Source organism: Echinops telfairi, unplaced genomic scaffold (genome assembly GCF_000313985.2).
Source record: "Echinops telfairi isolate 266 unplaced genomic scaffold, ASM31398v2 ScPeMD7_23;HRSCAF=83, whole genome shotgun sequence".
Classification (NCBI taxonomy): Eukaryota; Metazoa; Chordata; class Mammalia; order Afrosoricida; family Tenrecidae; genus Echinops; species Echinops telfairi.
The window spans coordinates 61,352,829-61,367,854 of NW_022103920.1; the positions used below are offsets into that span (position 1 = coordinate 61,352,829).

General features: G+C 41.9%; 1 protein-coding gene and 1 non-coding gene across 2 annotated transcripts in view; both read right to left on the minus strand.

Moving 5' to 3' along the window:
* Positions 1-15,026, minus strand: part of LOC101649810 (serum paraoxonase/lactonase 3) — a 35,154-nt gene that overhangs the window by 16,538 nt on the left and 3,590 nt on the right. Inside the window, exons 3-4 of the mRNA XM_004702671.2 lie at positions 8,858-8,913; positions 1,010-1,175 (exon numbers count right to left, since the gene is read on the minus strand). Of these exons, the coding sequence (XP_004702728.1) occupies positions 1,010-1,175; positions 8,858-8,913 (222 nt within the window). The remainder of the gene's footprint in view (positions 1-1,009; positions 1,176-8,857; positions 8,914-15,026) is intronic.
* LOC115869314 lies at positions 12,139-12,329 on the minus strand. Its single transcript, XR_004046126.1, has one exon. It is a non-coding gene; the product is annotated as a U2 spliceosomal RNA (small nuclear RNA).

Genomic DNA, 15,026 nt, shown 5'->3' on the forward strand with positions numbered 1-15,026 from the left:
TGCTATGAACATTCATACCTTCATAGCAGACAATCACATACTCTCAATTACTTGGGTACATACCCAGGAGTGGAATTGCTCGATCACGGGGTAACTGTCCATTTGACGTTCTGAGGAAGTGATAGGCTGTTTTCCACAGGGCCAGTGGGTTGCTAGCAGTTGCTGTTGTCTGTCTTTTTACCACAACCGCCCTAGCAAGCGGAAAGTGGTGTCTCGTTTTTTGGTTTGGATTTGCATTTCCCGAATGACTCATGAAGAAGCCCTAGTGGTGTAAGCACTGGCATGGCACCCCCAGGTCTGCACTATTCAAGGTCACCAGTTCGCTGTAGGAGAACGTTGAAGCTCTTTGCTTCTGTCAAGGTTTGCAGTCCCAGAAGCTCGGTAGAGCAGGTCTACTCTGCCCTATACTGTCCGTCAGAACCCACCAGTGGCCAAGGGTTGGGGTTTGCAATAACTAGTGATGTTAACTATCTTTCCATAGGATTACTGGCTATTTGTATATCTTCTTGGTAGAAATGTCTTCATTCAATTCACACATTTGAATTGGGTTGAGTTATGAGTTTTCCAAGTATGCTAGATACAAGCCTCTTTTAAGGTGCATACTTTGTGAATGTTTCTCACATTTTGGGGTTATCACCTCCTTTATTCGTGGTAGTCTTGGAAGTGACATTTTAATTTTTGATGAAATATTACTTAACTATCTCTCCTTTGGTTATGCTACATTGCTTTTGTTTGTTTTCGATGTGATATAAGTTTTCTCAAAGGGCCCGTGGTTTATATGTGAAATATCTAAGAACAGGATTCAAGTGGGCTGCCAATAGTCAAACAAAAGGATGGACGAAGAGGAGGATAAAAAGAGATCAATGTTTTATAAACACACATCTTGCTAGAATACACATCTTGATGGTAAAATAGCAGACCCTCTACTTTTCCATACATGTCGAGTTATTGGACTTGTACGGGCTGGATGGCCTTCTTTTCCCCTTATTTTTATGCATTCATATCTTACCTTTGTCAATGAAAGTACTGATCCCGTGTGGATTAAATGATGCTTTGTCAAATCCATCACTGATTTTTAATGCCTGTGCCCTTGGATTTTGCTCATTTAGGTTAATTAAAAAGATTTTTCCTGGTTCATCTGGTGCAAAACTTGGCATGCCTGGATATTTTAATCCCTTTGTAAAAAGAGAGAGAATAGGTAAGCACACATATAAATTTCAAAACATCATTTCCATACTAAAGCTAAAATCTCAAAGCCAAACAACACTCAACACTCAATTAAAAAAAAATCCAGTCATTTTCTACACGGTTAACCGGTCACTACCAAATCTGAGGAGCTGCCTACATCATCTAAGCTTTGGTCATGAATTTGGGAAGAACTAAAATGAGAGAGAAGGTGTGAGGTCAAAGGGTATAACACAAGAGATTCTGATGTGTTTATTTGTGGAGCCCCGTGACCTATCTGTACCTCAAGTTCTTCCTCTAAAACACGAACTGCAACTAAGCAGTGCCTAAGATCTCTCCAGTCCTGATACTCTCTGACTGTCCTGTCCCAAAGCAGAGAGGAGATGAAGGGTTTCCTCTGATTGATTCCATCTCCAGATTGGTTATTTTGTGTAATGGCAAGTATTAGAAGGAAGTCAAGAATTCATGTAGGGTTTGCACTTGGGTGGTACAAATGATTTGTGCTTAGCGATCACCATGATGGTTGGCTGTCCCTTGTGATGATGGGACAGAAGGCAAAGCGGGTGATCTGCTTGGGGCAGATTACAACCAAGAGAATCTGATTTGAACCTGAAACTATGGCCTTAAGATTATCCTTAAGCGATCAACCAAAAATATCCTTAAAGTCTTCTTAAAATGGAGTGATAGTTTAGATGAATAGTTTAGGTCTGCCTTGAGCATTATGCTCTTTTATGGGATCAAATTAACAGCACCAACTCAAAGTTAGCTAGGAAACTTAAGGATCATTGAACTTATGTTAATGAAGGAGGAATGATTCCGCAGAGGAGGATGAGAAAGTTGCACAATCTGAAGAATGTAATCACTGTTTTTTTCAAATCATTTTATTGGGGCCTCAAACAACTCTTATCACAACCCATACACACATCAATTGTGTAAAGCACATTTGTACATTCGTTGCCCTCATCATTCTCAAAACACTTGCTCTCCCTTGGCATCAGCTCCTCTTTTTTACCCCCTCCCCCACCCCTACTCCACCTCCTTCATGAACTCTTGATAATTTAAAAATTATTATTTTGTCACATCTTACACTGCCCGATGTCTCCCTGCCTTCACCCACTTTTCTGTTGTCCATTCCCCAAGGAGGAGGTTATATGTAGATCCTTGTAATCAGTTCCCCTTTTCTGCCCCACCCTCCCTCCACCCTCCCAGTATCACCACTCTGCCACTGGTCTGAAGGGATCACCCATACTGGATTCCCTGCGTTTCCAGTTTCTATCTGTACCAGTGTACATCCTCTGGTCTAGCCAGATTTGTAAGGTAGAATTGGGATAATGAAATTGGGGATGGGGTGGTGGTGGCAGGGAGGAAGCATTAGGAACTAGAGGAAAGTTGTATGTTTTATCGTTGCTACACTGCACCCTGACTGGCTCGTCTCCTCCCCACGACCCTTCCATAAAGGGATGTCCAGTTGCATACAGATAGGTTTTTGGTCCCCACTCCACAATTCCCCTCATTCACAATGATATGATTTTTTTTGTTCTTTGATGCCTGATACCTGATCCCTTCTACACCTCCTGATCACACAGGCTGGTGTGCTTCTTTCATGTGGGTTTAGTTGCTTCGGTGTTAGATGGCCGCTTGTTTACCTCCAATCCTTTAAGACCTCAGACGTTATATCTTTTAATAGCCGGTCACCATCAGCTTTCTTTACCACATTTGTTTATGCACCCATTTGTCTTCAGCAATTGTATCGGGGAGGTGAGCAGACAATAATATGATTTTTTGTTCTTTGATGCCTGATAACTGATCCCTTCGGCACCTCGCGATCACACGGGCTGGTGTGCTTCTTCCATGTGGGCTTTGTTGCTTCTCAGCTAGATGGTCGTTTGTCTAACTTCAATGCAACATGGTGACATGGAGTAGGGAACCAGTAGAGAGGTCTGAGGGGCTGGCTCCAATCCCAACTACATGGACACCTGCCCCGCCCCCCAGAAGAATTTATTTCAGAGGACAGCAATGAAGCTGCAGCTCAGGGAGAGAGACATGTCTGATCAGAGCTCATGGGAGCAAATGAAGGGGGAGGAAGAGAGAGTGGAGCAGGCAGTTTTCATTCTGTTGCACACTGGGAACCTAAGGATAGGCATCTAACACCAATGCCACAGGAGGAGAAAGGATTCAACCGCCGTGGGTGATGTAGAGACCACGCTGCCTATCAGAGGCGGATCCCACTTTCACTTTCCTTATGCTACCACCCCTGTAGGAGCGATCAGCTTGCCCCTCTTCATCAACCTTCCGCACCTCAATTGAGCTGTCATAATTTATCAGCCTTGCTTACTACTTCCTTCTCCAGTTATTTTCCATCTCCTTTTTTCTCTGGACTCGCTCCTCTCTACGGAAAGTCTAAACTCATTGATGAAAAGTAATTATGCCAATATCCAACAGACATTCAACAGCCGATCATTCTAATAGTGTTCATTCGAAAAGCCAATCTATTGCATTTTCCCCCAAGTATATGTTTTACATTTGTTTCTTTCTCCTCTAGCGCTCACCTTTTCTGCCTTTTTATTTTTGATCGTTGGCATCGCCTCCTAGTTCGATGAAAAGATCATGTCATGTTCAGTGAATTTTCCTCCCAGTCTCTCCTTGCTGTCTCAGTGTTCTTTCTTGGCTTTCATGTGCCCAATCCTTTCTCTCTCTAAGGGGGCATTCCCCTTCTTTTCTCCGGTTAATGCCTCCACGAGTCTCCTCGGTTCTTCTTCTCGGGCTGGACTTTCTTCTTTGGCTTGCCCACACACCAGTGGTTCCTTCTTTGACCTGAAAAGTTGCTCAGGATTTTTCTTCCTTGAAACAAATCTTCTAACTTGGTTCCTCTTTAAGCAGGCATGGCTTATCTCTCTTTCTCTTTACCATTAAGTTTCTCGTAAACAGCATTGGATTTTGTAATCTGATTTGAATGGCCTCAATTCTCAATTACTTGAAATTAGTATCTACTGCTGTTTGTTTATAGGAACACCCCTATTGAGATCATATAAATTGCCTCCAAAATAGCTTACTTGTATTTGATAACCTCTCTAATAATTTTCAGGTGCACACCAATAGCATTTAATATGATAACATACCCACTTATTTCTTATTGAAAAGTCAAAGGCAGAATTTCCAGACAACAGAGTTGATTTTCTTATTGTCTTTTGGATTTCTTCTTTCTTCTGCCCTTGTTCTTCCCTCCTTGCTTTATACTCTATATTCAATCTTTGAAGATTTTATTAATACGATTTCAGGCAGTTCCTCTGCACCATTATTTCCAGGATGTTCAAAATCTTCATGTTTAGCGATGGCTAAATACATCTCTTTCTGTCCCTCCAGCTTGCATTCTCAACCTCCTCCTAAGTCCAGCTCAGAATCAGTCGATCAAAACCGAAATTGATAGTCTCCTCTTGGATGCTTCTTGTTCACATCTATTCTTTTTGGCTATGAGCAAAACTAGTCTCCCTGACATCATGTCATAGAATTAAATCTTCAAATCCCCCACTTCCAGGATAGTCAACTTTCCATGAACTCTAGCAACTTCATAGTCAAAATCCACAATAGTCAACTTTCTACCGAGCTCAGTGACGGAAGGAGTGATAGTGAAATAACAAGGTCAGGGTCAAGGTCATCTAAACCCAAGCTTTCCTCTTTCATGTGAGGGAACCGAAGCACAAGAAAATGGCCTGCCTAAATCATTAGCTAGTCATTAAACTGGTTCTCAGGAAGGCAGCTGAAGGGGGGAAACTACAAGCTCCTCTGATGGGTTGGGAGCATGTAAGGACATTGTCAGGGAGTGGAAGGGTCAGATTCGCTGGAAATGAATAGGGAGGGAAATGAAACACTGAACAAACTTGGCCTAGATTAAGTAGAATGTGGAATGAAACTCCTCTGGCAAATGGTTGCATGCTCACCTCGTTTTCTCTTCAAATCTATTGGGCAAGAGTTTATGGCGTCAGTCCCAAGGCTGTGCTAGTGACTGCCAGCAATTCTTTTGAGATTGCTCACTGAAAACAGGGAAAACCATGTGGAGGTGCAGGCATCTTATTGAAAGCAGGGACTGAAAGCCTCTATTACCCATATGCACTATATGGGGGTGAGTCAGAAAGTATAAGCTCATGGAAAACTTCATTAAACAAAAATATAAAAGTGTGAAGCTATTGTTTCTCAATATATCTTCCATATAGGTTTATACACGTCTCAAAGCAATATTTCTCTCTCTCTAATCCTTCCCCCTTCCCCTAAAGAATTCTATGCTCTTGGATTTACACCATGTCAAAATGACAGCATGGGTATCCTTGAAGATGCCGGATTGTGTCCCTTTGAAACGTTCTTTAAGTTTAGGGAACAAAATGAAGTCTGAACAGGTAAGTCAGGGCTGTAGGGTGGGTAAGGTTTCTCAGTGAAATTCTCTTAGGATATCCCTAGTTACCTTCAAAGAATGACTAAGTACATTGCCATTAAAAAATAATAATTCTTAATTCCACTTTTCCTCACCAGTTCAATTTTTAATTTTCTTGAAACTTCCTCATCATTAGACACTATGATCATCCTGTGTTTTTTTAATATAAAATCTATCAAGATTAGCTCCTTGGAGTCTCCTTAAATAACTGATACATACTTCTGAAATGACCTCTGGCTGGAATTTATCCAGACCAGCAGATCACCTATGAAGTGATTGTTTTGATTGGACCTTTTTTTTGGAGATACTCTATGGAGTTAACACAAGGATTTTACTGAAATAACTTGCCTACAACCATCCACTGGTTTCAGAGACATGACTAAATATGTTTTGTTTAGAATAAACCCATGCGTATATGTACCGATACCCTAGTAGCAATACTTTCAGACTTACCCCTCATATTTAGAAAATGTTTGAGACTATGCATGGATCGTGGAATGTGCTAAAGTGTGGACATGTCAGGGAGCACTCCCACATCTGCTGGCTGTTTGAAGTCCAAGAACAAGTGCATCAGCAGGTACAGCATAACAGTTCCTAAGCACAAGGCCTGTGGGAGGCCACAGAAGAGGCGCTCACCCAGCAGAAGAAGGCCAGGGAATACATTCTGGAAGAAGTAAGATGTCATCACAGTGAGATTTTATCAGCGATGTGGGAAAAAGAGTGGAGTCCACAGGCAGAGCACAGCATTTCAGGGACAGTTACGACCTGTTTGCCACCTTGAAAATAGACTAAAAGCGTCCATTGCATGGACTTATGATCTAAATCAGCAGCTTCTAAACATGTTCTAGGATAGCAGAATGGGAGACAGGAGAAACCCAGGATAGCAGGGGCTTGAATTTATTATAGGGCAAAAAGATGGAACGTAAGCCAAGAACATGCTCCTTTGCCTATACCCCTGGGTTGCTTATTAGTTATGAAAACAACTCTATTCATGGTCGAGATTCATGTGAACATTTCTTGCAAAATGATTTGGGATGAGAATCTCTACTTTTTTTGTAGTAATATTTCAGGATTCAGTTCCAGTGAAAATAAAATAAAAGCATGCAGCAGGAATGGCAGAATCAATTTCATAACAGCAAACTAATATTCTAGTTATAGAATAATACTTTTTAAAGGCCTATTTGGCATAACATTAAATGTAAATTGACTATAGAAAATTTAAATCTGTACATAAAAAGCTTGTATAGACAGTGCTGTGTGATCTCTCCTTTTCATGGAAAAGTAAAGGAAAAACATCCTTTCACACACATGACCACCGCCTTCACATCATACATCAGCAACAGTTTAATATCCACTATCCTCTTTTGTAGGGAACTTATGGGGTATGCTACTTTGTCCTATACAGTTGCTATGAGTTAGAAGCAACTTGATTATATATATATATAAATATAAATTTATATATATATTACTTTGAAGAAATTTCAAGCATTAAGGATGGTCATATATGTCCTGTTAGGTCAAAAATATTTAGGTCTAAAATATCTGTTCTGGTGGGGTTTCCCAGGTGAGACAAACAGCCTCATCCATCTCTGAGTGGTTGGTGTGATTTGAGCTGCCTGCCTTGCTGTTAGCAACCCAGAACCTCCTGGCAACACCAACGTTCCTGACGTAGATGCATCTGGAAATCACGTTTCACAAAAAGCAAACGACGTCAGAGCATTTTCCAACAGTTTTTGGAAAAGGTACAAAGTAATACTGCATGTTAATGACTGGATCCTATATCCAAGAGGCATACCTCTGACAACTGTTCTTACTTAAGCCTCCCTTTACAAAAAATCACTGCCATGAGTCCCTGAAGGACAGGGTAGAACGGCCCCTGTGACTTTCTGAGACTTAACTGTTTTAGAATGATCTTGTCATGTCTTCCTCCCATGGGGCTTCTGCTGGTTGTGAACTGACCTTGTGGCTCACAGCCTAATTCGTAACCATGACACCTCACCGTCTCCCAAGCCTCTTACGACTGGCTTATTGTAAGGATAAGGGGCCCCAAAACGTCAGTGGAAAAACTCCATTCTGTGAACTTTTTGAGGCTAGGCGATGGAAAAGGAATTTCACATTAACAATCATTCCAGTTATTAAATTTCTGCTGGTGGAAACCAAAATCTTTTGAATAGCCTGGAATATAGGTTTTAATTGTTGGAGATATGCACTTTAAAAAAAAGTTTAGGTTTAACATGCAGTAAATTTCAATTCTGTGAGTTTTTGACAAACAGCTAATGTAGAGCTGACATGAGATAAGGGTGAGTTAAAAGGTATTGCTATAAAGTCAGAAACCTTTATATTCAATAAAACACCAAAACGTGACGCTGTTGTTTCTCTGCAGAACCTCCATTTAGAATCTGTCTACGTAGGAAGGCAGGGTTGCCATCGCTGACCCTTGCCTGGAAAAGAAGTCTGACAAAAAAATATATAATAAAATATCTGTTCTTTGAAGGTATCCTATTGGCCGAAATGAAATATTATACGCACGATGTCAGTTATAAAATATATGCTTTGAAAAAGTGGTCAATCTTTTCAAACCTGTGCTCCAAATGAGAACGTACTTAACAGATGCACAAAGTTTTCAATATCTTCACAGTCCGTGCATGTTTAGTTGGTTGATTGAAATTCAGTCCCTCAGATAACACCCTCCTCAAAGCATATGAAGGCAGTACTGAGAATAAAAAGCAGCAGGCTCTCCTTTGCTTTAAGAGACCTGAGGAGAAAGGGTGAGGAGACACAGGAAACCGCACAGGGTTTTGAATTCTGTAACACAGTACCATTCTGTCTACAAACACAGACAGAGCTCCAAGCACAGGCAGACACAGCAAGAGGAAGACGCGTTAGCGAGAGGATGACTAACAGGCTGAGGCCTGACCAAGCAAGGGCGATGCCGGGGATGAGAGCAACAAGACAACTTTTAGACACTACTCCAGGAATCGATTGAAAATCAATATGCATTTATTGACACCCTACTGAGTGTACATCTGCCCACAGGAAGGTGCCCGCCATGGGGAAGGCAGGGCTGGGCCTACCTGTGGTGTCCTAAATAGCTCTCCAGAGCCTGTTTAGATTCTTTTTAGTCGCCTGGTTGACCAGGAGGTAGAGAAGTGGATAGGGTCCATCTGGCAGCTCTGGCCAGCAACATTAACACACCGTCTATGGAGCTATTGACATGAACATCTGACAGGCACAGAGAATACTCACACTGGAGATAAAAGCCAGCCCGCTAGGAAGTATCTCAATATCTTCAGAGCCATTTTCTGCAAAGGAATTGTAGAATTAAAAAAAATAGATGCTTGTATGAAGGCTTAAAAATAAATCTCACAGACCAAAGTTTGAACTTCCTTTGGAAATGACAGTGGCTGTTTCAACGACTTCCTTGGGAAGCTATATTAACTTGTAGGAATTCCACAGACATACTACTCTACAATAAAACTTGAATTAGATTCCTCAAACACTGAATTCTTTCTTTAGAAATATATTTTCAGGGGAGAAAGAGGCAAATAACTAGAAAACAAATCCATATGCTAGATTTATTCTTTTGGTAACAACTTCCAGGGTATGTCTGGAGGGAAGGAGCCTTACTCCCATGTAAGGCTGGTCCAATCAATTGAGTGAGATCATTTGGAAAGAGAGTCTACCACATAGGGATTGAGAAACAGCACAAAGCAAGCCCAGGTGACTCCAGTTCCCAGCCTTTTGGCCAGCCTTGATTGGTGCAAATAGACCAAAGAAGAGCCTTCTTTCCTGAGCTTCACCAAAATTGTAGATCTGTTAGCAAAAGAAATACTGTTGTTGTTGTTTTCAGCTAATGTTTTGAGGTGGTTTCTTACACAGCCATAGTAATGAGGACACACGGGAAAACGGTTAGCTGGGGAAATTGGTTACTAGAGTGTCACAAGGCTATAGGGAGAGGGGACGAGAGAGTTCAGAAAATAAAAGCAGACAGAGCCAAAGAAAATGTAAGTTGAAAGCAATAGAAAGGTGGACAATAGGCACGGAAAACTGGAAAGCAGAACATTTAATTTTATTCAGAAACCTAAAATGAATCTTACATTCGTAAATTGAAAATTAAATGACAACAGAACTTCCTCAGCCTTCTAGTTAATCCGATTGCACTATCTCTGGTAACTGGAAGGTCTGAACTACTTAATGCTCTGTACATATCGAGTAGCTGACAAAGCCCACAAACACCCACTTGGCTTGGAGCTGATTCCAACTCCTAGCAAGCCCGCAGGACAGGGTCAAACTGCTCCTGTGGGTTTCGGAGACCATAACTCTTTAGGGGAGTAGAAAGCCCTGTCTTTCTCCCAAGCGTAGCATAGACATTGGGGAAAATCCAGTGAATTAAAGAAAAACAATTCAGAAAATTGTACTCAATACTACTACTTGGTTACTTTTCTGCTGTTTCTCCCACTCCTTTGAATATCCCTGCTTTTATCCCAACCTCTTCCCTCCCTCCTCCTCAAGTGAGGTTGCTCTCCAAGCTTTGCCCATGGTTCTTTCAAGGGGCAGAGCATGGTCTGCTCTGCTGCCATGGCTCTAGCTCCTGCCGGCAGGCTCTTGACTCTCCAGTCTCTAAATCAAGCCTAGATCTTTCTTCCATGTTCCAGATCTCAGTCTTCACATGGATATTAGACCCTTCAATCTGGATTTATCCGTCTAAAGGACCTGGAGGGACCTGGATGCTTTCCCTTTGAATCGGTTTGACTTTTTATTTCTATCTCAATGGCAGATGGAGCACTTCTATCCCCCAAACACCCAAAGCAAAACCTTTGGAATCTCCTTAGTGCCCTTCTTGTCTTACTCCCTGAATCAAATCAATCCCCATGATTTAAGCTCTAGAACGCCCCCCTGGGTTTCTACAATAGCTTCCTCATATGTCAGCTTTACTCCTTTACTTTCATCTTCCGCCTTGAAGACAGAAACATTTTTCTGTTTTCTTTTTGTCCATTGTAAAGTTGACTTGCCACACTCCCCTGCGTAAAATCCTCCAGAGGTGCACCGGAGATTGCCGTGTAAGTCTCCAATTCCTTGGTCTGGAATCTCAGGAAGGCCACATCTTGTTCCCAGACTCTCATCCTTTCACCCCACAGTCCAGCTGTGCTCAAGTACAAGGTCACCGTTTGTGAACGAGGCAGACTCCTCGCCTGCATGCCTGCACATGTGCTGCTCTCTCCTTGGCAAGCCCACACTTTTCCCACTCCGCCCTTACTTTCATCTGGCTGGGTTCCACAGTTCTGACAGATAAGGCTGGAGGCCATTCCCTTGGCCTGTCCAACCTCCCCTGGACCAGCATCCTTTGTATATAGTAATGCTACCAGCTGGGACGACTTCAAACATAACATTTTCACCCTGGGCTGCAACGATCTCTTCTCTAGTTAGGTTCCTACTAGACAGGCAGCTTTCCGGAGATGAACACTGGGTTTATTCAGAACTCCAGCCTTGTTGTTGCGATGTTTGGTGCTGTTCTGTCGAGGTTCGATTGCATATAAAAAATCAGAATTGCTCCATAGATTTTCTGATGCTATAATTTGCATGAAACAAATGCACAGGTCTTTCTCTCATATGGTGTGCTTGACCCTAGCACAATACCTAGACTTTCATTGCAGAAGTACTCAAGCAGGGCCGGTTAATTGAATAAACAGGAAGGCAAAGCAGGCTTAGCTTCTTGTACTTTGTCTAGTTTTGAGGTTAAACGAATGAGTGAGTATTGATTTCTGAGAACAAAATACCCTGAGAGTTGCTTTCTGGGTCGGCTTCTTGTTCCAACACCATTTCACACATCTCCTATGGCAGCATAAACCTAGCTCAATAATCCCCCTATAACAGAAGTAAACAGCTTTTCAGAAGGGCTGTGCCCATTTTAATTTTCACACGCCATCCAGTACACGGGGGGGCTAGAACTTTGCATTCAAAAGTAGGAAGAATGACCTGTGGACTGTACACTCTCCCTGGCCCGCCCCACTCCTGCCACGGTTCCATCACATGCTGGGCCCAGGGCATCCCAACAACAGCGGTGCCTATGAGAGTACAAGCCACAGGGGCATCTTCCTGCGAGTCGTCCACACATACCCATGAGCTCAGCTATCATTAAAATCCCAATGGCATGCCAAAAAGCTGTCTTAGGATGGTGCTTGTTGTTGCTTGCCATTGATTCCAAAGTAGAACTGCTCTATGGGGGCTTTAAGATTGATCTGGCCTGAAGTAGATAAGCAAGTCTTCCCAGGCACCAAAGTAGGTTTAAAGCACCACAGTTTTAGCCAGTAGTTGACAACTTAACCTTTGGTGCCTTGTATAGCTCTACTTTTAAACCTGATTAATTCCACTCTTGGGGATAACTTAATTTCTTTGTTCTTCAACCCAGCCCCATTATGCTGGACTCTACAGAAACTCCAAGAAATAGTCACAGCAAAAATTACCATCAGTTAACATTATCATTGCATACTTTTTTTCTCTTTGCCTTTTTTTAAAAATATCCCCCAAAGGGGTGCACTGATCCTGGAAGTACGGCAATACCAGGTTGATATGTGGAGTGGGTGGAGCAAGCTCCCATTCCAATTCCTTGCTCCAAAAGTCCATTTAATATGTTTTCCTTGGATAGAGGACATATCAGATATTAAACTGATAAGCACAGATGCTACACTTGACCTTAGTCAAGAGGCCGAGAAGCAGTCATCATTTCATCATTTAGAGAGAAGATTCTGATAGCCAGCTAAAGAAAACAAAAGGACTTGCTTTGAGGTGGAAAGGAGCCTTGGTGGTGCAGTGGATTAAGTACTTCGCTGCTACTGCCAGGTCAGCATTTCTAAACCGCCTGCCATTCCCGGGGAGAAAGATGAGGTTGTCTATTTCTGTAAGGAGATATTGTTTTATAGGGGTAGTTCACTCTGTCCTATCGGATCTCCTTGGGGTGAAACCGACTCAATGGCAATGTTTTGTTTTGGGGTTTAGGGTGGAAGCAGGTCTTGGAGTGGAGAAACTACCAAAGGGGAGAAAAGAAAAATTAGAATGTTCCCCCATTTAAAAATTCTTCCCAGGGCAGGACCTAATAATGCTATCCTTAGTTCAAGAGCAGCTTTGGCTAAATGCCAACAGCAGTTAAGTAACTTCCTGATTAAAGCAATCCTTGACCCATAAAGTCTTTCTGAAAACAAAAATAAACTTCACCCAGAAATATCTGGACAAATGAAGTCTTGAAAGAAAAGTAACCTCAATTTCCAGAAAGAAGATAGGGAGAGGAAATCTTTTCTTTTCTTTTCTTTAAAGAAAGGAAGAGTACCTCCGACCAGGAAAGTTAAGAAGAAAATTCAAATCAGAATGTTCCTGCTGCACCCTACTTGGCATATTTTAGTGGTTTTCCATGGCTTATGATAGTTTCATTTGGGTCTTTATTTAAATATCTATCATGCCATTTCAAGTTTTTGGTCAGTCTCTATTTATGAATACTTCAGTTTTGCTTTGTTTGTCTCTGATTTTCTGTTTGCTGCTGCCGTGGCACGTCTTTCCTGAAGCTTCCAAAATCAAACTGTGTTGTCGGTAGATAAGCGAGCCAGCGTGGCACATCAGGCAGAGGAGGGACAACAGCACGCTGGGTTCATAATATAGGCAAACCACTCACTCATTCTGGGCCATTGGGCACCTTAATTATCCTGTCAGTTTTCTCATCTGCAAAGCCCAGATAGCAGCCCCCACCACACAGAGCAGAGGGAGGAAACGTGGAAGGTTGGGCAGGACTCAGCAGGGGCTCCAAAGACAGTAAACCTTGGATAAGGCACCTGTTGTTTTGTTTGGTGTGTGTGTGGGTTCCCTAGTAGTGATACTTTTATCATTTCTCCTTGAATGGCATCATCCTTCATGTCCTCTGTGGTAAAATATAGATTATAAAACACAAATCATCTCTGTTATTTTTAAGTGTACGATTCACTGACATGAATTACAATCACCATGTTGTATGGTATTTACCACTGTCCACTCAGACTGGTTTCATTGCCCCTCTCTGAAATCCAATACGTCTTTGACAAAAAGTGCCCCCCTCTCTCCTTTCCCAGCCTCTGAGAGCTGCTAATAAACGTGTTTCTCGGTGACTAGCCTGCAGTTGCTGTCAGTGGGATCCTAGGATCGTTATTTGATTTGTTGTGCAGTGAGCTTACTTCACTCAGTCCAGTGTTTCTTCCTTGTCATCGCGTATCTCAGAATCTCACTTCTCTTGATGAATAAGACTTCCTTGGCACCACCTTTTGTTTCACCATGTGTCCGTTGAGTGACGCTTGGTTTGTTTCCACCTTCAACGATGGTGAAAAGTGTCGCAATGAACCTTGATGGAGAGATATCTGCTTGAGGCTTTGCTTTCACATCCTTTGGGTCCATGCCTTGATGTGGCCTTGCTGGACCACATGCTAAGTCTATGTTTAGCCCCTGAGGAAAAGCCTCAGCAGTTGCATCATTTGATTTTTCCCAGGAAGACAAGGTGGCTCCATCAGCATTTGTTAGACCCTTCCTTTTTTGTTTAAGAATTGCTGCCTCAGGTATGGAAGTGGGCTCCCCTGGTTTTCTTCCTATCTGGGCAATCATTAATGAAAGAGCCCCCTCGGTGGCACACTCAGTCCTAGAAGGTCACAATGAGTTGGCGTGGACTTGATGGGAAAAGTCTTAAGGACGAATGCTATGGAGCACCTTTCCACATACTTAGTGGCCCTTTGTAGATCCTCCTTGGGAAAATGTGTATACAGATCCTTTGACATTTTTTTAAAGTGTTGTTCTTTAGTTGTTGAATTAAATGTTTATTATGTTTAGAGTTATAGATCAATTTTATAGCTTGATAAATGTTCCATAATCATGCCAACTTGCTTAGTTCTGTAAATATATGCCAACATGCACAAAATATAACCTGGCCCTTCTTCAACTTTTCCTTCTTCTTTTCCTTTCCCTCCTCTTCCTCCTCCTCTCAGACAGCTTTTAGTTTAGCCATTGAAGTAACTGTATTTAAAATATTTGGATAATCAGAGATTTGGCTTAATTCTTATAACAATAACTTGCACTTAAGCTTCTCGTCTCTAGTTGAATGTTAGAATTTGAAAGACTAGACATAAGTAAAATAATTACTCCCCTTAAATTACTTGGAAGACTCATATTTTTGGAGAGGTGCATATGTAGCAAGTATGACTAAGATGGTACAAAACAGTAAATGCATGTATATCATTTTGTTATTTTAAAAATCAGATTAAATCTGACCTAGAGCCTACTTTCCACTAGACTAATTTAAGTGATCACTGGGTTCCTTTGCTAGATGGGACAAACCAAAAATCGAAAAATCCCTGCCAATGATTTGATTCTGACTCACAGTGAGCTTATAGGACAGGGTAGACATCCT